This window comes from Lemur catta, chromosome 11 (genome assembly GCF_020740605.2).
Source record: "Lemur catta isolate mLemCat1 chromosome 11, mLemCat1.pri, whole genome shotgun sequence".
Taxonomy (NCBI): Eukaryota; Metazoa; Chordata; class Mammalia; order Primates; family Lemuridae; genus Lemur; species Lemur catta.
The window spans coordinates 86,024,972-86,052,444 of NC_059138.1; the positions used below are offsets into that span (position 1 = coordinate 86,024,972).

Consider the following 27,473-nt stretch of genomic DNA (forward strand, 5'->3'; position numbering starts at 1 on the left):
ATGTTAACATTTGACTGTGGCTTTAGGCCACCTCAAAATGTCTCTGTTATAAAAAGCCCCTGTGCCAATGTTTGTGCGACAATATTCCATGCCCCACGGGCTCCTCCGCTGCCCTTGCTACACTCAGAGGGTGCTGTTGCCCGGCAGCCGGCACCACTCAAACACACCATCCTCCATGACTTACACTTCAGCAGCCCCCCAGCCGGAGTAGCCCCTGCCCCAGGACCTCAGCTGCCTGGGCCTCCCACACTCTGCCCTCCAACACAGTCAAAACTTGGGGTCTCAGACCTGGTGGAGTCAGAAAAGAAATACACAGAAAAGCTCTCTCTGCAGATGAGAAAACTCCCAGTTATCTCATGAGTTGACCTCAGGAGTAATAATGATGCCAACGGGATGATGTTTTTACGCCTGGGGAGATGGTCAGTCTCTCCCCTCTCGCTGCCACCAGGACTGTGAAAGTGAAGGGGATAGAGCCCCGTCAGCCTGGGTCCCTGCCCGACAGTGACGGGCGGAGCCTGGAGCCTGGAGCTCTAGGATCTGAGCTAAGTGCTCTACATGGATCATTCATCTTGTCCTATGCTGCAAACTTCAATGATCATCCAAAATCATTCCTGTCTGTCTCCCGCGGGGCCCAGGGACCGAGCTGCGGCAGCCTGGAGAGTGTGACCTGGGCGCAGCGTGGAAGCCTCTGCTCTTTTGACCCCACCTTCCACGCCTGTACTGATGAGCAAACTCAAGTAGAACAAATGCATGCTTGTGTTACGCTCGGTACCGAGAACTCAGAAGACATACCTGTTTCTGCTAAACTGATGATACCAAACTAGTCTGATCTGCCAGATTTACCCGAACCGTGTGATCATGAAGAACATCTGGGTTAGTTCCTATACTTCGAAAAGTTTTATGAATATTTACTTTACATAAGTGCTTATTTCTCTCTAAGCCTACCAGAATAGAACTCCTTTAAAGAATTTTATAAATTAATTCAGTCATACCATCCAGAGGGAGAAAAATATCACATACATAGTTGTTCCTCAGTTTCGGTGGGGCACTGGTTCTAGGGCCCCCTGCAGATATCGAAATCCAAGTATGTTCAAGTCCCTGATATAAAATGGTGTAGTATTTGTGCATAACTTACGCAATTCTCTTAAATCATCCCTAGATTACTTACAATAATACAATGTAAATGCTATGCTGATATGCAAAGAGTTGTTATACTGTATTGTATCTTTATATGTATTTATTTTTCTTGTTGTATTGTTACTTTTAATGTTTTTCCCGATATTTTTGATCTGCAGTTGGTAGAATCCTATGGATGTGCAAGCCACGGATCTGAAGGGCCAACTGTACATACATACATGCACACACATACATGCATGCACACACATGCACATACCTACACACATACATATACATACGTAAACATATAGACAGACACAAATAGAGATCTTACGGCTTTCATTCTAAAATTTTAGCCACAAGTCAAGCACACACAGAGGAATGCAAAACTCACTGATTTACGTAAGAGTCGGTTCTTATCTTTGCCCCACTTTATAATTCAATCCAAACTGTGTTTCTGAAAGACAGGATGAGTTGAGGTTACCTGTTCGATGGAAGGGTCATAACTTTTCATCAGTAATTGCAGAGGAGACGTTTAAGATTTTCTGTGCCCTGCTAATCTCATGGGGGCTCTGGACTAAATTTTAGGTGAGAGACTGAGGGTACCTGGAGGTCTCCAAAGCCCGTCTTAGTGAATAAAATATCAAATCTGGTTCAGACTAGTCTTTTAACCCTCAAGTGGTTGTTTTTTGGGGTACCTGAGCCTGTCAAGAGCTCCCAAGGAGATAGGTAGGGGCTCTAATGTCCCAGGGACCACAGAGAATTGAGAGGCTTGGAGTGGGAAGGAAAAGTCTTACTAGAAGAACCAACTTGGAAGATCTCAAGTTTTCTCAAAGAAGCCACTGAAGTTCTAAATTACCCTTCATGAAGTAATGTCAACAAAAAAGGGAGTGGAGAGAGCTGGCCTGGCAGGGGTGAGGCATCACAGGGCCTTGAGAAAGGGGCTTCTGACCGCTGAGAAGTTCCCCTGGGAGACGCAGGATCAGGTAGGGAGAGTAGAGAGGCCTTGAAACCAAAGCTGGGAGGAACTTCCAGCCCAACGGCTACCTTCGAAACAAAGAAGCCCAGGACTCCAGGCCCACTTCGGAGAGCATACTCATTCCAAATGTGACTCACGTAGATAAGCCTTTCATACTTAACCACAGACACAAGAGATGCCCAAAGAGAGCACAGAAAAGGCAGCCCTCCTGATCCAAAGTCACTCCCAAAGAAAGCAGGAAAGAGGGAAACCAAGTTGTCACAGGCCACAAAGGCAGTGGTAAAGAAAAAGATTTGGATTTGGACGATCCAGTGGTTTGTAGGAACATAATGCACTTTGTGTCCCAGGTCCTCAACCTGACCCCTAGACACACCTCAAGACACAAATCCAGCAGATGACACCAACGGTAGGTGGAAAACACAGAGAACGCTCTGATATCCAAAGCCAAGCCCTTGGGACACAAACAGTTGGAAGGAGACCCTCACCCGGCTTTAGTGGTGAGATTCTGCCCTGTGATTCACCTTCTTAGAACAGACAAACCTATTAGACAGCACAGCACCAAATACTACAAACAACTACACAATTGCTGTCTATGACAAGAGTCACAATATCCAAAGAACTAATTCTAACCAAAGTGTTTTCCTGTAAATCTGAAGTTTGCAAAGGACAAATAGAGGCTCTTACCTCCCTTGCTTGACCGGCCCCTGAGCAGAGAGACCCGGGAGTGTGACGAGTGAGGGAACAGAGACCTCAGCGCAGTCTCCAGGTGAGAGAGGAGTCGCAACCACACCACCTCCACTGTCTAAACGGTGGGGAGGAAAACTTTTTCAAGGCCTGTGAGATATAACTGACAGTGGATATAGTAACAGAACAAAAGACCAAGCTGATACACACATATGCAGCAGCACTCAGCAAAGAGTAACTCGCCGACCAGTCGGAGGTAAAGGTTTATAGACCAACTTAACAAAAGGGAGAGTTTAGGGCTTCAAGGGATCGAAGGTTCCAGTGAGACTTAACACAATTTTTAAAAAATATCTTGGTGCCCAAGGTCAGTCGGTTAGTCACCAACCTGACTGGTGATGCCCCCTCCGCTGATTGGTATGGAGGAGTTGTGGTGGCAGCTGAGTCTCTTAAAGCTCTGCTCTAGTCAGATAAGGCAAGTTCAGATACGACCTCTTTCTGCATCTGCTGTTGGGTTTTTAATTCCTTCATAAGGAAAGAAAAAAACATATAAGCCGCCAGCCTGCAGCTAGGAGGTGGGGAGTCCCTGGCACAGAGCAACGGCCCAGTCTCCTGACTCCCATCGCTGGTCTTCCCTTCCTCTCCCCCACTCCCACATGTTTTTGAAGAATTTTTAATGGCATGAAGAAAATACTCATCAGTAAATGTTATGTGTAAAAGGAAGACCCAGAATTAGATCCCAAAATGTTAACTGTTTATTTCTGCATGGTTGAATGCTAGGTGACTTTTCTTTTCTTTTGATGCTTTACTCTATTTTCCACAAAGAGCATGTATTAAGTTTATAATCAGAAAATGAATGTTATATGGAAAAATGCATTAACAAAAAGAGTGGAAATAAATGCACTAAAATATTGAGTGGCTGTCTTTGCATGGAACTATATATTTCTAATCACCAGACTTGCTACTGGGTCATGTTTTTGAAATCTATAGAAGATAATTATCTTAAATTCAAAATACTTGAAGCATCAAAACAAAAAACTTAGTGATAAAATAATTGTGGTTTTTTTTATGGAACACTTCATTAATTTGCATGTCATTCTTGCATAGGGGTTATGCTAATCTTCTCTGTATCGCTCCAATATGATAAAGTAATTGCTAAGAAATGATCACCCATTTTCAAAACCATGCCAATGAAATGATTGAAGATGAATTTGCTGCAGTGTTCTGTGTATCAAAATAGGGATTGTCTTTGAGTGCAATTCTTGCTGCAGTGACAAGAGGTGGGCCCTGCTAACTGGTGTGACAGGGCAAAGACCGGAATGGCTGCAGGATGGGCTTGCATTGTGCAAGTATATTTGTGTGAGTGTACACACACACACACACACACACACACACACACACACACACACACACAGATTGAGCATCCCTTATCCAAAATGTTTGGAAGCAGAAGTGATTCGGATTTCAGGTTTTTTGGGATTTGGGAATGTTTGCATATATATACTAAGATATCTTGGGGATGGGACCAAAGTCTAAACATGAAATTCATTTATGTTCATATATGAAATATACACACATAGCTTGAAAGTAATTTTATATTATACCTTGGGGTGTCATGGCACTCAAAAACTTCCGGATTTTGGAGCATTTCAGACTTCTGATTTTTGGATTAGGAGTGCTCAACCTTTATTATCATATCCATATCCACATATAGATAGGACAATAAAATGTCTTTTAAAAAATCATTGTACTTTTTTATTTTAGAATTAAGAAATCTAAATTCTGCAATTACTATTTATCAGGAACAGGTTATAGCTTTAACATTTGAGTAAAATACCACGTACACTGTTTGCTTCTTTGGACTTCCTAGTTCCTGTAAGGTAGGTCTGAATGAAGATAACCTTTGTAGTGTTCTGTTCTCACATCTTAAAACTCAAGTGCACAAGTCTGTCTGCCTTGTGTTTCAAGAACAGGCAGACTGGCCAGTCAGGATGGACCTAGATGCATCCCTTTGTTAGGGCCTCTGGCTCCTGGGAGCCCACTGTCTTCCTGCACGTTGTGGCCTCCGTTCCTGAACTTCAGTCATGTGTAATTCTGCCAGGGGAAGGGAAAAGAACTAACAACAATAAAAACCTTTGTTTTTTTTTTTTTGAGATAGAGTCTCCCTCTGTCTTCCCAGGTAAAGTGCAGAGGCGTCATCCTAGCTCACTGCAACCTCCAACTCCTGGGCTCAAGTGATCCTCCTGCCTCAGCCTCCTGAGTAGCTGGGACCACAGCTATGTGCCACCATCCTGGCTAATTTTTTCTATTTTCAGTAGAGGCTGGGTCTTGCTCTTACTCAGGCTGGTCTCGAACTCCTGAGCTCAAGCGATCCTCCTGCCTCAGCCTCCCGAAGTGCTAGGATTACAGGCGTGAACCACTGCACCCGGCCTAATAAAAACTTTCATTGAGCACTTACTGGATGCTGCACACACTAAGCATTTTATATTCACAATCTCAAATCTTCTTTTCCAGATGAGAACTTTGAAGCTCCAAGGAATAAGTAAGTTTCATATCTAGTTGCTAGAGAAAGTGCTGGCACTGCAACCAAATGCCAGCCGGGACAGCTCTTCTCCAGTGAGCTGGGACTCCGTAGCTTCAGTCACTTCTTGCTTTCATCCATTCTCCTTTCCCAGTTCTGGACCTGTTGGTTTCCAAGGAGAAGCCCCATGTTGTATAATAAGGAATTTGACGGACTTGTGTCCTTGGTTCCTGGGAAATTCTAAAACCCTTGGAATTTCCCCAATAATGTGAATGTCTTTGTTATTATGAGACCTTTGATGGCACCTGAGTTTATGCTAAAGAGGTGACTCTTGGTGGGGCCCTAGATAGCTTCAGGATGGGGCTGATCACCAGAAAGGCCAACCAGGCTGGCCACGGTGGCTCACGCCTGTAATCCTAGCACTCTGGGAGGCTGAGGCGGGTGGATCGTTTGAGCTCAGGAGTTTGAGCCAAGCCTGAGCAAGAGCAAGACCTCCGTCTCTACTAAAAATAGAAAGACATTATCTGGACAACTAAAAATATATAGAAAAAATTAGCCGGGCATGGTGGCCCATGCCTGTAGTCTCAGCTACTCGGGAGGCTGAGGCAGGAGGATTGCTTGACCCCAGGAGTTTGAGGTTGCTGTGAGCTAGGCTGATGCCAGGGCACTCTAGCCCAGGCAACAAAGTGAGACTCTGTCTCAAAAAAAAAAAAAAAAAGAAAGGCCAACCATGTGACTAAAGAGTTGGGAAGGGGGATGAAGATCGAGTCCAATTATGTGCCCAATGATTGAATCAATTATGCCTATGTAACAGAGCCCAGTAAAACCTCTGGGTAAGGAGACTCAGACGAGCTTCCTGGTTGGTGAACACACTGATGTGCCTGCAGGGTGAAAGATCTGACCCCACAAGGAGAGAGCCTGGAAGCTCTGCATTTAGGGCCCTCCCAGACCTCGCCCTATACGTTTCCTCATTTGGCGCTCCCTGAGTTGTAGCCTTTATAATAAAACTGTAGTAATAAGGGGGGTGCTTTTCTGAATTCTGTAAATCATTCTAAAGAACTATCAACCTGAGGGGGTCATGGGAACCCCTGAATTTCTAGCCAATTGGTCAGAAGTTCAGATGGTCTGGGGACCCCCTTAACTTGTGGCTGGCATCTAAGTTGGGACAGTCTGTGGGGGGCTGAGCTCTTAATTCCTGGGGTCTACACTAACACCACTGTCCAAGGGGTTGGTGCCAGGATTGAGCCACAGGACACCGGTTGGGTGAGTGCCAGAGTGCTCCCTTTTCTTCATCCTCTTTGCACGCCTTCTTACAAGGGGGAGCCCTGTGGCCGAATGAGGCTAGAGTTCTGGTGCATATGGCCAGTGAGGCTGGATTAAAATCAACTTGTTTTCAAGAATCTTCCTTTTGGCTGAATGTTAAATCCACTTGATTTAGGATAGCCTCAGAACGTATTTCAAATAGCCGGAATCGTCACATGTTGGGAGCTGCTGGGCACTCAGTCAGAACAGGGGGAGGTGACATTAAATTGTCTAAAATTGCAGAGCAAGTGAAGAAACCCTGTGTCAAGGCAACCTAAGGAAAGGTTGTTCCTTGACCTTCTGTCTCTTAGATCAACAGAATGTTCTTCTCCCCTTTTTGCCTTGAAGGCTCATGATAGGGTGTTGTTTGTCATTGTCCTGCAGTGGGGCAGAGGTGGAAGAGAAAGGGTCTGGGCTGTTACCTCAATTCACATGACACATTTATCTAAACTTGAAGGGGAGGGAGCTTGGACTGGATCTTTGGTTTTTGTTCTTTGCATGAACTTCAGGAGAAATATTTATTGTGATGTTTCGTGACTTCATCTTTGGAAGGATGTGGATCAAATGGGAGGTGTCGGGGGACCTGAGTTCACAGAGCAGCAGGGGCGAGTTTCTGAAGAGCAGCGGGGTTAAGAATGGCTGAGCAATGAATCTGCAACTTACGGTCACTGCAGAGAGCCCGAGGTGTCCAACGTGCAGGCGAAAGAAATCTCTTAATCGGGAGACTATAGCCAATCCTTGAGCTATAACATACACATTAGGCTTGTTTGTTTGTTCCTTAGCCAATATTATTAATTTTTTGCCTATCAACTTTGCTGCTTGCTAAAAAATTCCCTCTGGGCAAAGCCTCTAGGTATATTTTTGATAACATTTGGGGGCATCAGAATCAACTTCAAATGAAAAAGCATGTATTTCTTGTGTTGCCTCACTAGGGATACCGGCCACAGACTTCTTATCTCGGTAGTAAGGGAAGCAGCTCTGTTCCTTTTCTTCTTCCCCCAGAGCCCTGGCTGGTGGCCAGCTCCCTGCCGCAGCAGGGGAGGAGGAGCAGGGAGGTGGCTGGCCGCCTGTCTCCCTCCAAACAGCAACGGAATGCCTTGGCCTGGCTGTTCAGTAATCCTCTGCCAGCTGGCTGCCTTCCTTCCCTCTGGGAACTCAGTGAATCACACCTCCGCAGCACATTTGGCTCTTGCAGGCCCTGAAGGGCTGGAGGCTTGTGCCTGCCAGCGCTGAGGAGGAGCTGCAGCCCAACTTCTGAGCATGGATCATGTCGGAACCCTGGAATTTCTGAGTGCGTGAGGCTTCCCAGCTGTCGGGGAAGAATGCCCCTCTGAAGGCACGGCGGCGTTCACCAGGGCAAGTGCTTTCTCTTTGCCTGTCTCCTTAGGGACCCTTCCAGGAGCAGAGGTTTTGGAAGGTAGGCAAGCAAAGGAAGAGCAGAGGATTTGTTCTCCCCCTGCATCTCCTCCCATGACCTCAGATAAGGTAAAGCTCCATCGCATGAGCTCTGCAGCTGTCCAACACCAGGAGAGAAGCATGGGGTGAAAAACGCTACCAAAGGCAGCACACTGGGAGGTTTATTTCAATGGTTCAGGCATGACCCACAGGAGGGAGGTGACTGCTGAGATACCCCTCTTACCATTGGCATTAGAAACACGCATTCCAAGGCTGGACCTTTTTCCAAAGCAGGGATGTGATCAGGTTTTAGCTGCCCCTAATTTAAGTGACTAGAGAGTCTTTCTTTACACAGGGCATGAGAAAGAAGCCCTATTAGACATGAGCAGCCCAGAGAGAGCAGAGCCAACCGCGCACGCTCCCCTAGCCCAGCCTGGCCTGGCAATGCCGGCCGCATCAGCAGCAGGCCCCTGTCCCGCAGGGGGGTCCTCGGCGAGGCTGGCCGGCTCTTCAGCAACGCTGGTGCTCCTTCCAGTTTAGTTAGCAGACCTGCCAGGCTACCTCGCACTTCGGTCACTCCGCCACAGCCCGGGACATCTCCAGTAGGAGGGAAAGCCAGGAGCAAGACGGGGGTGTGAGCTGGGCCCGCAGAGCCGTGGCAGGGTGGGAAGTCGAGGTACCGATGAGAAATGAGCCTGTTACATTATTAAAATATTCCTGTATAGTGAAAAAGATAGCGCATATGCACCAGCTGGGAATTCCACATAAAGTTTCCTGCTTACTTGGTGAAGAGCTGGTGATGGCAGGTCCTGGCTCTCCCCAACACCCTGCCGCTGTGCTCACACTCTGCCTTTGCCTCCTGGGGGCTGGGAAGGAGCTGGGGAGGGAGGACGCAGCATTCCTCACCCCTGCAGCCTCTCCCTGGCCGTCTCCTGCTTCCCTTGTACCGGGAGGCAGGAGGAACCTGCAGACCAGGAGGGGCCTGCCTGCCTGGTGGACCCAGGGGCAGGGCAGCTGCGGCCCGTGTGAGACCAGGGGCACCTTCCACTCCGCCTCCCCTCCAGCCCCTCGCATGCCACCCTCCCCATCACTGCCACTTAAAAAAAAATTATTTTCCCGGAAAAGATCAAAATAATCTCCCTGCTGAGTCTTCCCCTAGTCAATCTCACCCAGGTCCTGCAGGAACTGAGCAGTGAGCCTCAGCCCGCCTCATACGGGTGCTTCCTGCGTCCTGCTCCCACCTTCCAACCACTTCCTCCCTCTGCATCCAGTCCAGGGGCCCCGTGCAGGTTCTGTGGCCTTCCTGACACGCAGCCAGACTGCTCTGTCTTCACGGGTCTCAGTGCCTTTGCCTTCCCTCGGCTTGACCTGTGGCCTTTCATTCCAGCACATCTGTGGACACATGTCCTGCCCCTTCCCACCGGCCCCCTTTCCCGGAATCACAGGCGTCTGTCTCACGGGCCTGGGCGGGTCCCATGCTTGCTCTGTCCACGTAACATCACCCCCATCCTCTCCTCTGCCTTCTTCTTAATGGCTGATCAACACAGCCAAGCCTCTTGCATTGAGGAGGGGGAGAGGGAGAGTAAGGAAGAAAGAGGAATGATCACAACAAAAATTCAACCCTTCCACCTCTCCTTGGCCCACGATGTCCTTCCTTTCCTCAGGAAAGGATGTCTTTCATACCCTCCGAGGCATGCCTTTTTTCCCCTGGGTAACCACTGAAACTGGAGCACATCTGTTAGAGGATAAAAAGCATCGTGTCATAGTTTATTTGGCAGTACTTGTTCTTCCTTAGTGGCAACATGGAGTAACGTGTCTCCCCCTCTGGAAGGCATCTTGGACGGGATGGAATGGGGCATACACTAAATTCTCCTTTGTATTAATATCACGTGTCACTAAATTCTCTACTATTGTTATCTGGGTTCTGTTCCCAACCTTCCCCAGTGTCATTCAGGGTCTCCTAACTCTCAAAACCTGTTATTTTTCAGCCCATGTTTTACTAGACCTGGATGCTGTTTTTGATAATACTGCCCCCTGAAATTCACCTCCCTCTGTTTCGAGAGCACACGGTCTCTCCCCTGCCTCCCTCGAGAGTGCCTGCCCCACCCCTTGGTCCCGGGAGCCAGTGTTCCTTGGGGTTTGTTCCTCAGTCCTCTCCTGCTACCGCCTTGCCTAGTAATGACACCTGATCTTACCCTTTCTTCCCGTTACCTGAAGACCACAGGCTCCTGAGACTAGGTCTGTACTGGAATCTCCCTCTGGGCCCGCCTGCTGTCCGTCTCCTCTGTATTTTCATTCCATGCACCAGGGGCTCTCAACCTGAAGCGATTTTTTCCCCACGGGACATGTAGCAATGTCTGGAGATGTTTTCAGTTGTCACAACTTGAGGGGATGCTACTGGTATCCAATGTCCAATGGGTATTGGCCGGGACCCACTAAACATCCTACAGCACCTAGGACAGTGCTCTACAATGAAGAATTATCAGCCTCAAATGTCAATAGTAAGTTTAAGTAAGCACTTCAGATGGATAATGCCCCATGCTGGACTTCCCTTGAACATCTTTCATTAGGACGTGCCAGTGTGCTCTGTTTACAAGACTGTCTCTCCCACTGGGCTAGGAGCTCATGGGTACACTAAGTTTTATTCAGCTTCTCATCTCTAGTCCATATAAAAGACTGTGAATGGAATATTAGATATCCAGGCAGCCTGGCTGAATTAATGGAACATGTGATCGTCCGTCCTCTTTCCCAGAAAGTGCAAGTTCTTTGAAGGCAGGGGCCACCATAACCTACCACCGGGTCCTGAGGAAGGCGGAAACTGTGTGTGAAGAGGGTGAAGGTTCAGGGGCAGGTGAGATCTGTGGACCTACGACTCCAGGCCTCTGCTAGGTGAGTGTGGCCCAGTGCCTGTGGCCACAAAATGCATGGGAAGGAAAAAAAAGCCTAGAAACAATTTAGATTCTATGACTAGCAATTGTCGAGAGGTTGCATAACTAAGTAGAAAACGCATAAACAAGGCCTATGTTGGCAAAATGAGATTTAAAAAAACCTAAAATCTAATATTAAAGGAAAGATGAGCCCAGATTGTGTTTGGAATAGTAAATACACTCTAAAGTAAAACCAAAGGGGAAAACTGCCAAGAAAATAAATAGAAAACCTTGGAGGAAAGAAGGATAAATAAGACATTTTGGCAGTGGGTTAATTTTCCCATCTTATTTTAGCATTCTCCTATTATATTCTTGTTTGGGTAATATATAATGTCTTTAAATTCCAAAAATTACTTAATGTAAATCTTTGTGAAATACTAAATACATTGTAGCTTTACCATTTTCCCTCCGACTCTGCTTTCTTCATGTTTCCTCCACAGGAAGCATTTTTAACACCCAGCTGTGAGCTGTCCCCGCTGCCAGCCGCGTGGGCAGGGGTCTCATTCCTGCGGGCATCCCCCTTCCTACTCTTCCTGTTAGCCTCATTTCTCCTCTTACTTTGACTTGCTACATGGCATGCCTCTTTGTGAGCTGACAATTTTTACCTGAGGCAGGATATAAATTCATGTTTTTTCTTATATTTTTCTGGGTTCACTTGGACACTTTATGTGAGAGATCTATTTATGAAAGCAAAGCATGCTGGATGGATGGGAGGGAATTCTCCCCGGAGAATCTGGAAAGCACGGAGCATCCCTATGACTGGAGAAACCCTGCTAGAGGACAGCAAAGGAAACAGTCATCACCCACAGGACATAGGCCCCCCGGGGACGCATGCTGAGGCACCTGTGTGTGCGTGTACGTGCACGTGTGTGCATGTGTACACATGCATGTGCCCATCCTTGCAGCCCCGAGATACCCACAGCCAGGACCCTTGCCCTTCCCAGAAACAACTACCCTCAGCTGGTGGCTCAAAAGACATGTGCTGCTACTCAGAAAGCAGGGAAGACTTTGGGAGTCTTTTATGGTGACCTGGAGAATAATATTGCAAACTGACATGAAAAAACAAATGAGACAAATAACTTGCATGTCTAAGGTCAGTTACTGAAAGCCACATAAAAGTAGGCTTCCTATCACATCAGATTTTCTGTTAGCATGTGCTAGGGTACCTCCAAAATGAGAGGATAATGTATAAAAGTGGGACAAGCTAGACTATTACTGCCCTTCCTGAGAAACACAATAATGGTTACGAGGGGTGTACCTCCCCGGTGCACATCCTCACAACGCTATGAGCAGTGCGTGCATGCCGGCATCTTTTCCATTTTAGGAGTGAGGAGGGTCTCAGGGCAATAGTCCCCTCAGCTTGTATGTGGGGGCTCTGGATGTTTTCAAAGACAGCACACTTTCCATTTAGCTATGAGTTAAATAAACAACCTAATAAAAATTTCAGTACAAAGAGTTTTTTATTGACATTGTAAGAAACATTTTTTTCTTTGTTACAAAAGGACTAAGTGGTTCTGAAAGCAAAGGTAAAGTTCATCTGGGGCTGGGCTGCAGCCCCTGGGTTTGAGGTGGGCGCGGAGCATCGTGGTGGCTGCAGGCTTGTCCGAGGGAGGCCCGGGGCCAGTCACATCCAAACACTATGCCTACAATACTTAAATGTATTTACATGTGTTTCTTTTAAAAAAGGATTACACGTTTTATTTTTTAAAAATCTAAAAAAGGTGAAAAAAATGAACTTGCATTTTTATCTTACACGTCTGCAGGATACACAAGGGTAACTTGTCAGAAGAGAACATCCTCCCATCAGTTCAAAATGACACAGGAAACAAGGTGACAAGATGGCTTGGACTCTGCTGCAACCCTGCGCTCTCTGGCCCGTGTGTGCACAGCCTTGGAGCACTGACTGGCAACACCAACTGGTCCTCTCATTGACAAGATTAACATAAAATAAGGCACATACATCGTAAGAATCAAAACACTGTGGCTCAAGAGGACGAGTCAATGTGTGAGGAGTGGGGAGTAGTTTAGTTCTTTTAGAAGGATAAAACAGAAATGGTTTGAAGAATAAAAAGAAGTTTAACACAGACGTGAAGCAGGAGTACCACGTGTGAGCCTGCATTTTTTGTAAGAGGCAGGATGGTGACACTAGTGAGTCGGCGCTCTCTGAATGCATAGGTCAGAGAAGGAGAGATGGCTGGAGGTGGGTCCCAAGGTATGAGATGCAAAGGCTACAGAGATCCCACGGCCCAACGGGATACTTCCAAGTGAACTCAAAAGACCTTCCTTCCACTGGACCAAGGCAACAGATCATGGACATCCTGGAGAAGTACACTTTCTTCTTCCCTCCCTCCTTCTCCTCCATCCTTCTATAATTTCCATATTGAGAGAATTGAAATATTGAGCTGAAACGTGTGTCTCCTGCAAATCTAAAAGCAGTAGCAAGAAACACAAATATGAAAAGATAAATAAAGGGGAAAACTCAGAAGAGGACCTGAAACCAAAGGAAAAAAGAGCAGCACAGGATGACAACTGTGCTGGTCCTGATCACTGTCCCCAGGAACGACAAAGCTGATACAGAAATTATGGCAACTGAGAAATGATACTACAGGGAAGGGCCTCTAGGGGAGGAGCTCAGCATGGTGCCCAGACCCACGTGCCGTGCTCGGGGGTGGAGAACACTCGGGCCCCATTCTTTGAAACCAAGGGTAGGAAAGGGATTGGGCAAAACCATTAGAACATGCAAAATAAGACCAGGACCTGGAGATTCGGAGATTCATGGAAAAGTCAGATTAGATCTCTGATTTTGTGAACATCATGCCCTATTTCAGAAACACAGAGAAAGCCTTGCTTTTTCAGCTGAAAAGTAGTAGAGACTCTACTCTCCTGAGCTCAGATCAGTACCTCTCTTTTGCTTTGGGGCTGTTCCAAAGGGGACATGTCTTGTAATTTCTAGGAAGGCATGGGGGAGGACGGCAGGCATCGTGGAGGGATTGGAGCACCCCTCCACTATTCTCGGGTCCCAAATGGCAAAAACACCTCCATACTGAGATTCTTGGTCCAAATGAGAGAAAACAAACATGACAAAAATGGGCTGGTCCTAACATTCTCTCTATTATCTAACACTTCATTTTACTTGATTTTGTCTTCCTATTACTAATTTAAAAGGCAGGAATAAAGGGGAAAAAGCCACACAATTGAATCACGAATTACTTTGGATAAATCCAACTCCAGGGGTCAATGGGACAGCATACAGTGGGTAGCTTGAAGTGTTCATATTTCTATTTTAGTAGTTCATATATTTGAAAAGCAATATGCTGGATAATCCATGTACTCTTTGTGCACACATAGTATGACTTTTATGTGTATCAACTGCGTGTGGGGAGTAGCTGCATTTTTAAAATCTTTAAATGTTTTAATTCAAAACAAAAATACAGACACTAGTCCACATTAAGGACTAAGTGCATGTAACATTAACTACTTAAATGGATGCAACATTCAACAGACTGGGTGTGAAAAAACGTATCCACACAGCTACTAAACCTTGTCCCCAGTGCTCTCAAATACTAACACTGGTTAAAGCAATTTATTCCCAATATCAAAGATTGTGAGCTTTTTCTTTTGTAACTAAGTTTTATAAATCCCTTAAAATAGGGCATATAGAATAGAAATACTCCTTCACTATAGTGGAATTAATAAAGGTTAATGATATAGCTGGTTTTGGGGTTGTTTAAATGCCTATATACTTAGAGCTATATATAATCAATTCTCAGTTATTTATGATAATGGGAAAGGAGATGGAACTAATTAACAAATACAGCAAACTCATGAATATTCCCCAAACTAATTCTACCCAATTGCTTCAAACTACAATCTATCTAACTTCTTACCAGAACAGATAAAAGTAGCAAGGTGGTATCTGAGTGTCACCAACCGCCTATTTCCTCTCTCATGGCAGCCCTGAACAGCACCGAATGCTCATGAAGGCAGAGGGAAAAGAGGTGCAAGAGGTAACTGAGAACTGACCATATAGACATCCCCACCCAAAGCACATTTACAGACACCAAGAGCTGAAAACCCAAACTGTGAGCAACTACTTCATTTGCAAGAGCCCCAAGTTTCCACTTCCCTGTAACTGTCAAAAGTATGCCCTGAACTGAACTAGAGGTGAGGAGTACATCAAAAAATCTGTCATCTATGCTGCAGTGCACCCACAAAAGAGTCTTAAACTCATATTCTGATTCTTGTGCCCAATGTGGGAATTAAAAGCAAAACAAAAAACAAAACGCAGGAACAAAACACTGAGCATATGCAAAGGAAAATTTAAAAAGCTGGAAGTGTAACCCATTGGTTACAAGCACACCAACTCCTATTTCCTTCGAGTAACAGAGAAACATGTCAAATCCTTTAATTTGACTGCTCTTCTAAAAGAAAGAAGAACATGCACATCACACATTTACATTGGTTTACTAAAAAACGGGGCGGGCTTACAGTTTTTTAAAAAAGAGGGTGGTTCGAGTGTAACAATACTGATTCAAAACTGAAATGGAAGACAGTTTCTCCCTAGAATACTTTAGGGTTTCTCAGAGTCCTTTTCCATAAAAGGAATATACTTGAAACACATCCCAGTTAGGTGAGATGAGATTGCTAACATACATACACAACTAAAAAAAAAAACAGACCAGCCAAAAACGAAGTCAGTTTCATCTTTTCAACTCCTATTAGTTTTATGTTTGTTTGCAGTTCTTTTTTCGTAATGCCTACTGCATAACTGCAAGGAATTTGCTTTCTTCCGCGAGGGAGGTGAGCAGAGAACTCATGTCCCCGACAGCCATGTTGGTGGTGCTCACAGACAGTGCTGGGAACGGGAGGGACGCTCGCGGCGTGGTGAGGCGGGAGGAGCTATGGGAAAGGTTCTGAATGATACTGGGGCTCAGGGCCCCTGACATCAGGCTGGAGTGGTCCCCGTCGTCAATGATGGCATCGAAATCAATCTGCACCCCTTCCAGGTCATGGCTGTCGAGGCTGTCAACTGTGCTTGTTACCTGGTTAGCACCTGGAGAAAGTAACTCAGAGTTTTCGGCGCTGGCCCCCTGTAGCATGCAGTTGGCTTCTGAAATGGAGAACGAGCCAGCTTTCATGTCGTGCTGACTGAAGCCCACGGTTTGGTCATAGAACTGACCAGAGTAATTCTGCATATTAGAACAGAGTGGGTGAGGCTGTCCTTGCATCTCCATCTTGATGCCATTCACCCTGCAGGTCTGACTCGTGTCACTGAGCTGTCCTTGCTGCACAGCGAGGCTGCCCTTCGGCACAGCCTGGCGCCGGCTGCTTCCAAAGCTGGCACAGGGCTGGTAGCCCCTGACGACTGCCAAACTTGATGGCTGGCCACCCATGCCGTGAGTCCCTGGCAGGCAGCTCTCTGGCCCTTGATAGCTGTTGATGTGTGAGGTAGCACTAACCTGCCCTGGCATCGGCTGACCGGGGCGGCCTGCCCCCTGGTGCTGCATGCTGTCGCTGAGTAGCTGCGGAGCCAGGTAGCCCTGGCCCACCAGGTCTGGGGGCTGCATGCCATTCACGGCGCTGCCAGCCGACTCATTTGGTGCCACAGACAGGCCAAAATGGCCCCCATTCCCTTGCATGGTGGTGCCTTTTAGCTTTGACCCTTGAATCCCAGCACCACAGGCACCATCCAGCGCACCAAGGGCCACTGGCTGCCTGTTGAGACAGGTCCCATACTGTGGGGCCTTATACGGCTGTTCATGGAAGGCGTTTCCAGCGGTGCCAGCTCCGCCGCCTCCCTGCACCGCCAAGTGCTCTGGGCCGCCGTAGGTTCCGCTGTTCTCCCCAAGGGCCTGATAGCCCCCCGCGGGCCCCGTCGCGTTCCTCAGGGGGTTCTGGGGATGCACAACCATGTTGTTGAACAACCCGAAGGCTCGAGCCTGCTGCACCGCGGACCGCGGGCCACACTTCGGCTTAGAGGAGCACAGGTCGGCGCTTCCGGAGCTGACTTCGTTCCACTGAATGGGCAGGTCGGTTTTGCTGCCTCCGGCGCAGGCCTGCTCCAGGGGCCGGTACTGCTGGCCCACGTGGCTGTCCGGCAGCCCGGGCGGGTCGAAGTCCCCGGGCCCGTGCGGCACTTTGCTGTCCTCAGATAGGGCACTCTGGAAGTGCGGCTCATACCCTGCTTGGTTCTGAGAATTTAAATACTGCACCACGTCGTCTGGCAAGAAATCCTCGTCGTTCAAGTTGGCATCGGCGTCCATGGTCAGGGACTCGAGGGTGACGTTCTCGGTAATGCTGGGAGGGCAGGGGGACGAGTAGAAGTTTCGGGACTGGCCACCCTCGGGCCGCGTGTAATTCTGAAGCACCAGGTTGCGCTTCTCCGCGGAGGGAGGCAAGCCCGGGGGGCTGAAGCTGCTGAGGCTGCCGAATCGCTGCACCCTGGGCAGGGAGGGGCTCTCGGGGACCGTCCGCACGGGGTCGCTGGCGCGTCTCACGCCGTTGCCCAGCGCGTCGGGCAGCAGCAGGTGGCGCCGGCCGTAGCCGTGGGCGCCCCCGTCGCTGCGTCTCCGCGGAGGGTTGACTGGCGGCAGGGGCCCCCCGGGCTCCCTGCCGTCCCCGAGCAGGGCCATGCGCGTCTTCAGGCTCATCCTCTCCATGTTGGGCAGCGGCGTGGGCGGCGGCCCGCCCGTGGCCGCGGCGTACTTGGCCTTGAGGCGGTACTGCTGGGCCGGCGTGAGGCTGAGCAGACCGGGCAGGCCGTCGCCCTGGCTGGCCTCGCTGGACCTGCGCGAGGCGTCGGTGGAGATGGGGTCGTAGGAGTCGGCCACGCTCACGTTCTGCGGGCGGCCCCCGGCCTGCGACGCCTCGCTGGAGCGCCGGCTGGAGAAGCAGGGCGAGATGCCCGAGGAGCGGCGGCTGCTCAGGTAGGCGGAGCTGATGGTGCTGGCGCTGCTGTCCCTCCTGCCCAGCATGTTCAGCATGGTGACGTCCACCCCGGAGAGGTCGCTTCTGCTCGGGAGAAGAGTCATGGGCCCACCCAGACTGCAGTTGCTGTTGGACTGTGTGCCTGGGGGGCAAGCGGAAACAGAGAGAGGGAGAGAGGACGGGAGGAGGAAGTCATTCCAAGGACGGCTTCAACCAGGCCTCGGCAAACTTTTTCTGTATAGGGCCAGGCAGTAACTGCTTTCGGTGTCCTGGGCCACACAGTCTCCCTCACAACTATCCAACTCTGCTGTGTAGCACCCAAGCGGCCAGAGAGAGCAGTGAACAAATAAATGTGGCTGGGTGTCCCATAAAACTTTCTTTGCAAAAGCAGATGGCAGGCTGTATAAAGCCCACAGGCTATGGTTTGCTGACCCCTGGCTTAAAGAAAACAATGACAATTTCCTCAATTCAGAGGCATAAGTGCAAGGACAGAAAGAATCTTGGGTTGTATACACAACGCTCAAATTCCATGCAAGTCCATGGACAAAGGTATTCTAGGAGTTTCACATCCACACCCGGGGCTTCCTTTTCATCCCACATCCTAAGAACAGGTAACACATCTGAGTTGGTGCAGTGGAAAGGTTAATCCTTAGGATGTGCTCCAGGTATTGTGTAATCTCGGAAGCAAAAACTGATGCAGGAACTAACAGTGGGAAGGGGTGCTTGCCTTTCCTTAAGCTAGGGAAATATTATTAAAAGTGGCTGCTAACCTGGTTTTAATTTTAGAAACCAGAGACAGGGTGCTAACCACAGAGGCCTCTGCTGTTGGGATCTTCTTACCCTAGTCTAACAGTTATGATTTCACCATTAGAGTATGAGTCAGATACAGTATTACTTTTTGTCTCAGTATTATCCTGTTCCTACCTGTTTTTAAAGTACAGACCTTCCAGAAAGGCAGCTCAAATGGGTGCAACATTAATATGGATATAATTAATATTAAAATTACAGGATAATTTTAGGACTGGTAGAGAAATTAGCAAGCTTAAAACGGAGGGCCCATGTTTAAAAGAACAGAAAAACCCTGAGCAGATGCGTGGTCTGACGTGGGACTCACCATTTCCTATGAGAGGAGAGACCGCAGGGGCTTTGGGGGGTAGAACGGGGTTCAGTCGTGGAAGCATTCCATTCACTTGTTTTAGCCTTTCTAGTTTTACGTGCTCCATCCATTTGGTCCCTGCCGGGTTTCTCCTGGCTTGCAAAGCGAGGGCTGTGGTTGCAGTGGAAATGGTCGAGTCCATGATTGGGGTTTCGTCGATGGCACTGAGGTCTCCTGCACTACCTCCATCGGTCAGAGGAAGCTCGAGCCCACTGTTGGAATAGTTGCTGATGGGGGACTGTTGGCTGCTGCATGAAGACTGACCACCAGGGCTTGGCTGAGATGTCTGTTGGGGTCAAGAGGGAAGGAAAGAAACGTCACCAGGAAGGCACAAGCAAGGGAGCCAGTAAAGAAGAGCTCATGCATATCAAGACCTTCAGGATTATCAGCCAGTTGAGTGAGAAGAAAAAGTATGTTCTGGTGAATGGAGGTGGGCGCTCTTGGCCAAAATGACTGATGGACCACCAGGCTGATGTGCAGGGAGAGGCAATGCACAGCAGAGGATGCTAGCTGCAGGGTGGCTGCATGGTGTCCGCCATGGAACCCTGCCCAGACGCCCACTCTGCAAACTCACTTCCTTGGTTCCAGTTTTACCTCCATGACTCTATTCTTTGGGCAAATTACTTAGCCACTCTAAACCTCAGTTTCCTTATCTATAAAATGGGGACCATTTATCTTAGGAAATGATGTTGGGAATTAAGTGTGAAGCCCAGATAGCACACAAGGATAAAAAGCCCTGGATAATATTTGGCTCAGAGGGCATTAGCAAATATTCTTATTCCAGGTGGGATTTGTCTTGGGGTTCATTTTGCTCAGCCGAAACTTAAACTCGAGACGTGCTCCATAAGCACACATTACCTCCTCTCCATCGAGAGCCCCTCTAGGCTGTTCAGGGCTGGTTAGCCAAGCTCTTTGTAACTCCTCCTCCCTCCTTCTACATTTTCTTGCTTTTGTAGAAACTCAACCTGGGTGTGGGTAAAGGCAGCTACAAGAGGGAAAACTTCAATCACTTAGCTTCTGCTGTACCCAGAGAGGAAGAAAGAGTGCAAATCACAGCCACCGTGAGCTGTGATTTCACCATTTCCCTTAGTGTGCCCTGGCAGGTCACCAGGAGAATTAGGAGTGATTCCCTAACCCCAACCAAGTGGACTCTGAGAAAATGCCACGACTAATGGGAACTCAATCTAGTCCACTAGTTCTCAGTCAGGGAAAGTACCACCTTCCCTACCCACAGCCGCTTGCCAGGGCTCCTGGAAATCGAGGATGTAGCTTAGCTGTCCCACATCTGGGAACACTATATAAAATGGCCTGCAATGCATAGGGCAGGTACACAACATAGAACCGTTCTATCTAAAATTCCAGTGGTGCCCTGGTTGATCAACAGTCTAATCCTTTTTGTACAGATAAGAAAAGTGATGTTCAGAGAAGTTCAGTGACTGCCCAAAGTCACAAAGTTAATGGAGCAACTAGCCTAGACTCCTAGGCCAGCTACTTCCATGCATCTGTGGCATCTTGTCCAGTGTTGCTGTAAAAACTAGAGCCACTAAGAACAGCCAAAAGGGAAAATTCTCTCGGGAGAGATAACTACACTCAGTTACAGACTGCTGCAGTCTCAGGTGCCATGCACAGGGCCACCTGGAAGGGGTTTTAAAGAGGTTTTCTCAGTGGAACCCGTTACATGTTTTCTGCTATCATAGTACATATACCCAAGAAAACAAACACTTTCTAAGTGAGTGCCACATGATACACTAAACTTTGTCCGGGGCAACCAAGCAGATCAAAATAAGATATACAGAATTGATCATGAATACGTGAAGCCTTGCTTCACTTTTTTTTTTTTTTTTTTGCCTCAGCAGTCTTGGAGAGCCAGACCACCTGCTCCTACCTGAGGTACTTGTTTCCAGACCTTTGAGTGTCTTTTACTTTTGGATTGTCAAATCAGAGTGTGTGGAGACATGAATCTGTGTGTATGTGTATGTACACACAGGCAGACACACTTTCACAGAGTATGTAAGAAGGCACAAATGCAATGACAATTAGAAAACTGCTTTGGCCAACTCAGACATTTAAATAGAAATTAAGTTGCTAACAACAAATATGTGTCCAGATCTTCCCCAAAGAAGGTGGTGCATGTCTGGCCCAAGAATGAATTTGTACTCGTCAGTACAATAATTAAGTAGTGTTTGAGAACATCTGCTTGGTCGGCCCCAGTGTGATTTATTATGAAAACCTAGACAGATAGAACAATGAATTTCACCAACTAACTCCACATTTTCCACATGCTGAATGTTCAAAACACATTGCTTCTATATTTGAAGCATATCTGAGTAATGTTTACTACCAAAGATATCACAAAGCCACAAAAACTAAAGAAAAATGAAACAAAAAAAGTTAAATGTTAAAATGAAAACAAAACAAAAAGGACAGAGAAGACAAAATTCCCTCACCTTATTACCCACTGTCCTTAGGAAGTGAGAACAAGACATTTAGGAGCATTAGACAGAAGAGATGTTGCATTAATAAGAAAAAAGAAGAAAGAATTTAATTTATAGCATGATGATCAAATCAAAGCCATGTTTTTAAAGAAAGAATATTAGAAATGTAAATCTCACGTGCATTAGTAAATGCCTATACAGATATCTATGTATATTTAAATGTGTTTACACATACACACATAATCGTCTATTGTGGAAATGTGATTAACTTATTAAACTCACTCAACCTCAGTTTCCTCACCTATAAAATATGGGGCCTAATCTCAACCTCTGTGATCTCTTCTACTCCTACGTTTCTATGACTGAATTATCTTATAAAATATTCTACACATTGGGGCATTTCAATGTCACTAAGCCAAACTGCTGAAAGTTTTTACTTTTACCAATTTTCTTTTTAAACAATGAGTATTTGGAGAGAATATGACAAGTTTTCTTAAGCTAGGGATGTATATTAAAGGTACAAGAGATTCTGGGTTCTTAGGATAGCCCAAGAACATAAATCATCATCTTTCGATGACATAATCTAGGGGACCACAGATTCACTTTCCTTGTTTCATTAAACATTTGAGGATACACTGTTGAATGTTCTGCAAAATTATTATACCGGTAGACTTTATTTAAGGAATAGATATGTGCTCCCTTCCAAAAAAAGTACATAAAACACAGTTTATGAACCGATTAATTTCAAAATACAGCAATCGATCATAATACATATACAAACATTTTATTAAGATGCTTTCTTAAAGCAAAGTAAAGCTGCACACTGAGAAATAATGATAAATCTGGATAGCCTATTTGCATTATGTTGGCTAGACTTAATGTCAATCTCTAAGACTCTTAAGAATTCAAGGACAAACTCAGTTAAGTCATTAAAATGTAGCTTTCCACACTGCTGATAGTGGAGTTATCTGTACATTATTTCCTGCCCATATGTCGTGCTGTACGGTGACGTCATTCATGAATTTATAGGCTGCCAATCCGATTGGTGAACTGCTTTAATTTTAAGAAAATAAGAAAATTCTTCCTTTAACTGAGCATAAATCTGCCTATCGTTTACGTGCATCCAGAACGTAAGCATGCAACTTCTGTCTGGTGCGTTTCCTCCACAGGTCAGAGTGACAGCCTCGAACTCAACACATTCACATAGTTCAATCCGTTACACACATGGCCAGACACAAATCTACTGAGTGTCCTCCAATATGTACGCCTTTGGTTTTTCTTGTTGTCCTTTTGAAATTTGTAGGTGTTTTATAAAACTACATACACAAAATCACCAATTGAAATTTGAAAGATGTTGAAAAAGTAGCAGAATCCACATATCCTCTTAGTCACCAATCTTTCAAATCTCTCCCTTGCTCTGCACCTCATCGGTTCAGGCACAACGGCAGAAATGGCCTCCAGTTTATCCAATCTCTAGACTGGTACTGGAGTGGTTTCTTAAAAAAAAAAAATACATCAACCTCAATGCTGCTGTGGTGCCATGCTGTCCCCCACCTCACCCCTTTGTGCTCCTGCACAGCCCTGAGCTCCCAGGGCTCCTGCTCCTGGCCTTCCCCTCCTCCGGCCCCCGTGGAGCGCTGAGGCAGCATCCCCTGCCCTGTCCTCTGAGCACACTGGCAGTCCGTTCCTCTCCTGGATGCTGTCTACACAGCCTCATGACACTGAGTGGTGAGTATTTGCTTTTCAGTCTATCCCACTGAACTTGTAAACCCCTAAAGAATACGAACTGTGGCCTATATGTTGGGGTCACCAGGGCAAAGAAGACAGAAAGCATGTTTACGAGGAGACTCAATGCGTGATTTTCTACATTCCAGACACGCTGAACAGTGCCTCCTTCCATACGTACCACGAGTGCTATCATTCTGGATCAATTTTATAAAAGTTCGTTAGGAAACCTGGAAACATTTTTTCTGAGTTGATCAACTTCAAGTAAGCAATCTGAGTCACTGGGCTTGTGACCTCCTCAATTCAGAGACAGCCTGATGCAGTGAGGACAGGGGTGGTCCTGTCCCTCTTTTAAATAACCCTGGGCCGGCTCTGGGACGATCGGGAGAGTGAATGACATACCATAGGCTTCTCCGCCTTGACCGTTTTCACCTGGAGGCACTCTTCCCGCTTTGAGGTAGTGTTGCTGAGGTCCTTCTGCTCCCCCAGGGCTCCCTGAGTCGGCCGGCCAGGTGACCTGGACTGTGAGTGGCTGCCGGAATCTCGCGGGGGTGGGGGCCGAGGATGTACGTCCCCTCGCTGCTTCTTGGTGACGTGAGCCTCCGGGCCATGCACCGTTTTCACATGTTTCCGGAGGGAGCTTGGGTCCGTGTAGCGCTTAGTGCAGCCTGGGATTTTGCACACGTACGGTTTCTGCCAAATGCCACAAGAATGAGTTAACAGAGTGTTATGAAAGTGATTCTACCCCGGCCCAGAAGTCCTTTTTGGCTGCTCGTTACATTTTTCATTCTTTCAAAACACTTTCACGAGGCTTCAAGGTGTTCAAATACCTCTAGAAACTAATGGTTAATTAAGGCCATTTGAACATTATTCCGTGTCCATAGAATCTAGGTTTAATAGATTATTATTTTAGAGAGAGCTCGGGGAGAACTAAGAATGTGTAAATTGCCTCGATGTTCTTAGAAGCATTTACACTGTGAGTGGGAAGAAGTATCATGGTGCCACGATAGGCACTTAATAGACAGTTGATGATGATGATGATGATGGTGATGATGATGACAACGATGATGGAAGGAGGCTTAAAAGACACCCATCATCTAATTAGGAGAATGCTGCATACCTTTCAGAAGAGCTCGTGTGAAGCAATTCCTTATGGATGTCCTGGTTCTGAGATCTAATATCACCCTGCCTCCTTTGAAAATTCACTATTTACCAATAGGCATAATCAAAAGAAAAAAACTGCCTATAGCCTCTCTTTGTTAGATGTCACTAAAATGTGTTCCCTTGGGTAGCATTACACCTGTGTGGGGATGTTCAAGGACCAAAATACCTAGAACCTTTCTGATATGACAGTCAGAAAGCTTTGCCAGACTGGCCGTGAACGCTCACCACACACTGCGCAGGGCTGGGGCCGTGGGCTGCGGCAGGACTCCTGGCCTGGGTTCTTCTCCTGAGTACTAACCAAGGCCTATAAATTATTTCACACTAATTTCATTTTCTATGTGGGTCAGTGATCAAGCCTAAAGATATAGTTATTAAAAATTACAGAGATGCTTGTAGCTGAATATTTACTCAGATCACAGGACAATTGGCCTTTGCTCATCAGAATTGTGACTTTTTTTCACTTGGCATGAAATAAAATACATTCATAGATGCATGTATGAATGCATATTTATATCTCTGTATATCAGAAGATGAGCTATTAGGTAAGCAATCGTCATAAAAGGATTGATTAATATAATGTATCTATTACATTTAAAAAGATGACACGTCTCGTAGAATGCATGTCTAAAAGATGCTTTTTCACTAAAAGCCTGCGAACAGACTGAGTGCTGCCTGAAATGCTGAAATGTCCTAATGCAGTGAAGCAAAGACCCCGAAAATTATCCTGAGAGGCTTCACCTCCAAATCTGAGATTCCTTTGGGTAGAATTGATTCCCATTAACTATGAATTACGTCTATTCAGGAGCTTGTGTGATTTGCCCCATATATATAATAAAATGAGTGCATCAAATTCTATGCATTAGGGACAGAAGAATGGCTCTGAGGATTAGTGCCATTACCTTGCAGTGTTCTGACATTGGCCCTGAGCCAGCTCACGGCATTGCTGTGACAGGCTGCTCCATCCATGGACAGCCTGGGATATGTGGGGCAGGCGTGTGAACACCAGAAGGGGAGAGGGAACACAAAGCTTGGCCACACAATATGTTTGAAGAGTTACTCTTCCTATAAATATATGCATGTGTATGTTATGGGTTAGCCTAGAAACGAGGGCACAGCTAATGTGGAATGAGCACGCAGATGTTCGTCAGCTCCTGCATTTCCAGGAACAGCCCATTCAGGTACACCTGTGCCCCTGTGCCCTTGCATGTGAACATTTACATTGTCCATCCACAAAAATGCACAAGAACACAGTTAGGTTCAGGAAATGTATACTTCACAACAAAACATAAATAAAACGTATTAACCCCTCATGTCGATTGCCCCTAAATTTTGTTGTGATCAATGACCGAAATAAAATATAATTAGAAGCTGAGATGAATGTTGTCAGACTTACTGAGGTGCCCATTGTTTAGGTCCTGGATATTCAACTTTTGGCGTGGTTGTTACCTTTCTGACTGACTACATCGATAATACTTTGTGAATATAGTTGACACTTTTTCTACTGACTGTAGAACTTATACAAAGATATTTTTTTTCAATAAACATTTAATGATCCCTATTTTATGCAAGATTCTGTGAGCCCAAAATTTCATATAACAGGATCTAATCTTAAGGAATATCAAATCGGGTAGGAAAAATAAGACAATGTAATTATCTACAATATAAAGTGTGAATGCTACGTAAAGAGGTGGACGGAAGAGGGGCCACTTTTCAGTTGGGATGATCACAAGAGGCATCAGTTATTGAGATTCTATACTTGGGCGTAATGCCAGCTCATGGGGTTATGGTCGGTGTTAAATAAGATCATGTACATAAAGTGCTTACCAGATGAATGGAACGTAGTAAGCACTCAATAAATGGAGCTTTTATTAGGAGGAGGCAGTTTAGTTGGGGCTTGAAAGGAGGCTTAAATTCTGGGGGATAAAAATGAGGGCCAGAGGGGGTGTCCTGAGCAAAGGTCCAGTGGCGGAACCCCTTCATGCACGTAAATAGGGCAGTCCACGGCACAGGCTTCTGGGAGGTCCCGTTCATGGTCATGATAGTAAGAGGTCAGGAATGGAAGGGCAAGCCTGGGCCAGGGGGGAGAACAGGTGCTTCTACAAGCTTAAGCAGTCCACACTTTTCCTATAGGAAAGAGGGAGCCATTGGAGTTTTCTGGAGAGGCAGATTCAACAGAATCAGAGCTTGTTTAGTGGTATCTTCGGGAGGAACAGGAACTGTGTGGTGTGGAGTGGGGAGCCTTCCCAGCGGCCACTGCTATAGCCCAGTGGCCCTAAACGGGCAGGAGAGCCTGAGGATGGAACAGTGCCACAATGGCTTCCCCGAAAAGAAATCACTCCCTTCCTGTTCTATTCCATATTCCTAGACTAGCAAAGGGCCTGGCACATAACTAGCTATGAATATTTGTTTAGTGAATAAAAGAAGGTGCAAAAATGAGAGCAAATAAATGAAAGCAAATAGCCTGATGCATCTAGGATTGTATGATTACACAAAACTGGATTTCCTGGACAAACGTAATTTTGGTGTATTGGAAAATATCCATCATTCATACGCAAGGCCAAAGCCTTGCACATAGAATAGAGAAATAGGATTTACATGTTTATGAGCAAAATTTTAATTATATCTTTGTGATCAAGGTTAATTTAAGTAAATTGCTCAACCTTGGTAAATGATATTATTGAAGAAGATATCTCTTAATCTCATAACAGATATTCAACTCTCATATAGCATTGCTCTTTTTACCTCACAAAAGAACACAATCTCAACTCTAACACACTTAATTAAAGCAAACAAATGTGCAAATATTCTAGGTCCATAAAAAGATAAAAAAGCTCAGTAATTACCTTTATATGTGTGCATTCTAATCCTAACACATCCACTGCTGACATTTCTCCACAGAGAAGGCTGGCCTAAAATCTATAGGAATGAATACCCTCTAAATTTCTAGTTGAAATTATACTTACCTATATGAAATATAGTTAATTATATTAACTAAATTCTAAGTTAAAAGTCAGAACCCCTTAAAATTTTTAAATTGAGATAGAATTCACATGACATAAAAGTAATCCTTTTAAATTACACAATTCAGTGGCATTTAGCACATTCTAGATGTTGTGCAATCATCACACCACCTAATTCCAGAGTC

General features: G+C 46.2%; 1 protein-coding gene and 1 non-coding gene across 2 annotated transcripts in view; both read right to left on the reverse strand.

The window, feature by feature from the left end:
- Window positions 1–3,838: 3,838 nt before the first annotated feature.
- On the reverse strand, window positions 3,839–3,941 carry LOC123647836. Its single transcript, XR_006738375.1, has one exon. It is a non-coding gene; the product is annotated as a U6 spliceosomal RNA (small nuclear RNA).
- Window positions 3,942–15,369: 11,428 nt separating this feature from the next.
- Window positions 15,370–27,473, reverse strand: part of GLI3 (GLI family zinc finger 3) — a 172,756-nt gene continuing 160,652 nt past the window's right edge. The window contains exons 11-13 of the mRNA XM_045564598.1: window positions 23,567–23,857; window positions 18,963–19,290; window positions 15,370–17,990 (exon numbers count right to left, since the gene is read on the reverse strand). Coding sequence (XP_045420554.1) covers window positions 15,679–17,990; window positions 18,963–19,290; window positions 23,567–23,857 — 2,931 coding nt within the window. The 3' untranslated portion in view covers window positions 15,370–15,678. The remainder of the gene's footprint in view (window positions 17,991–18,962; window positions 19,291–23,566; window positions 23,858–27,473) is intronic.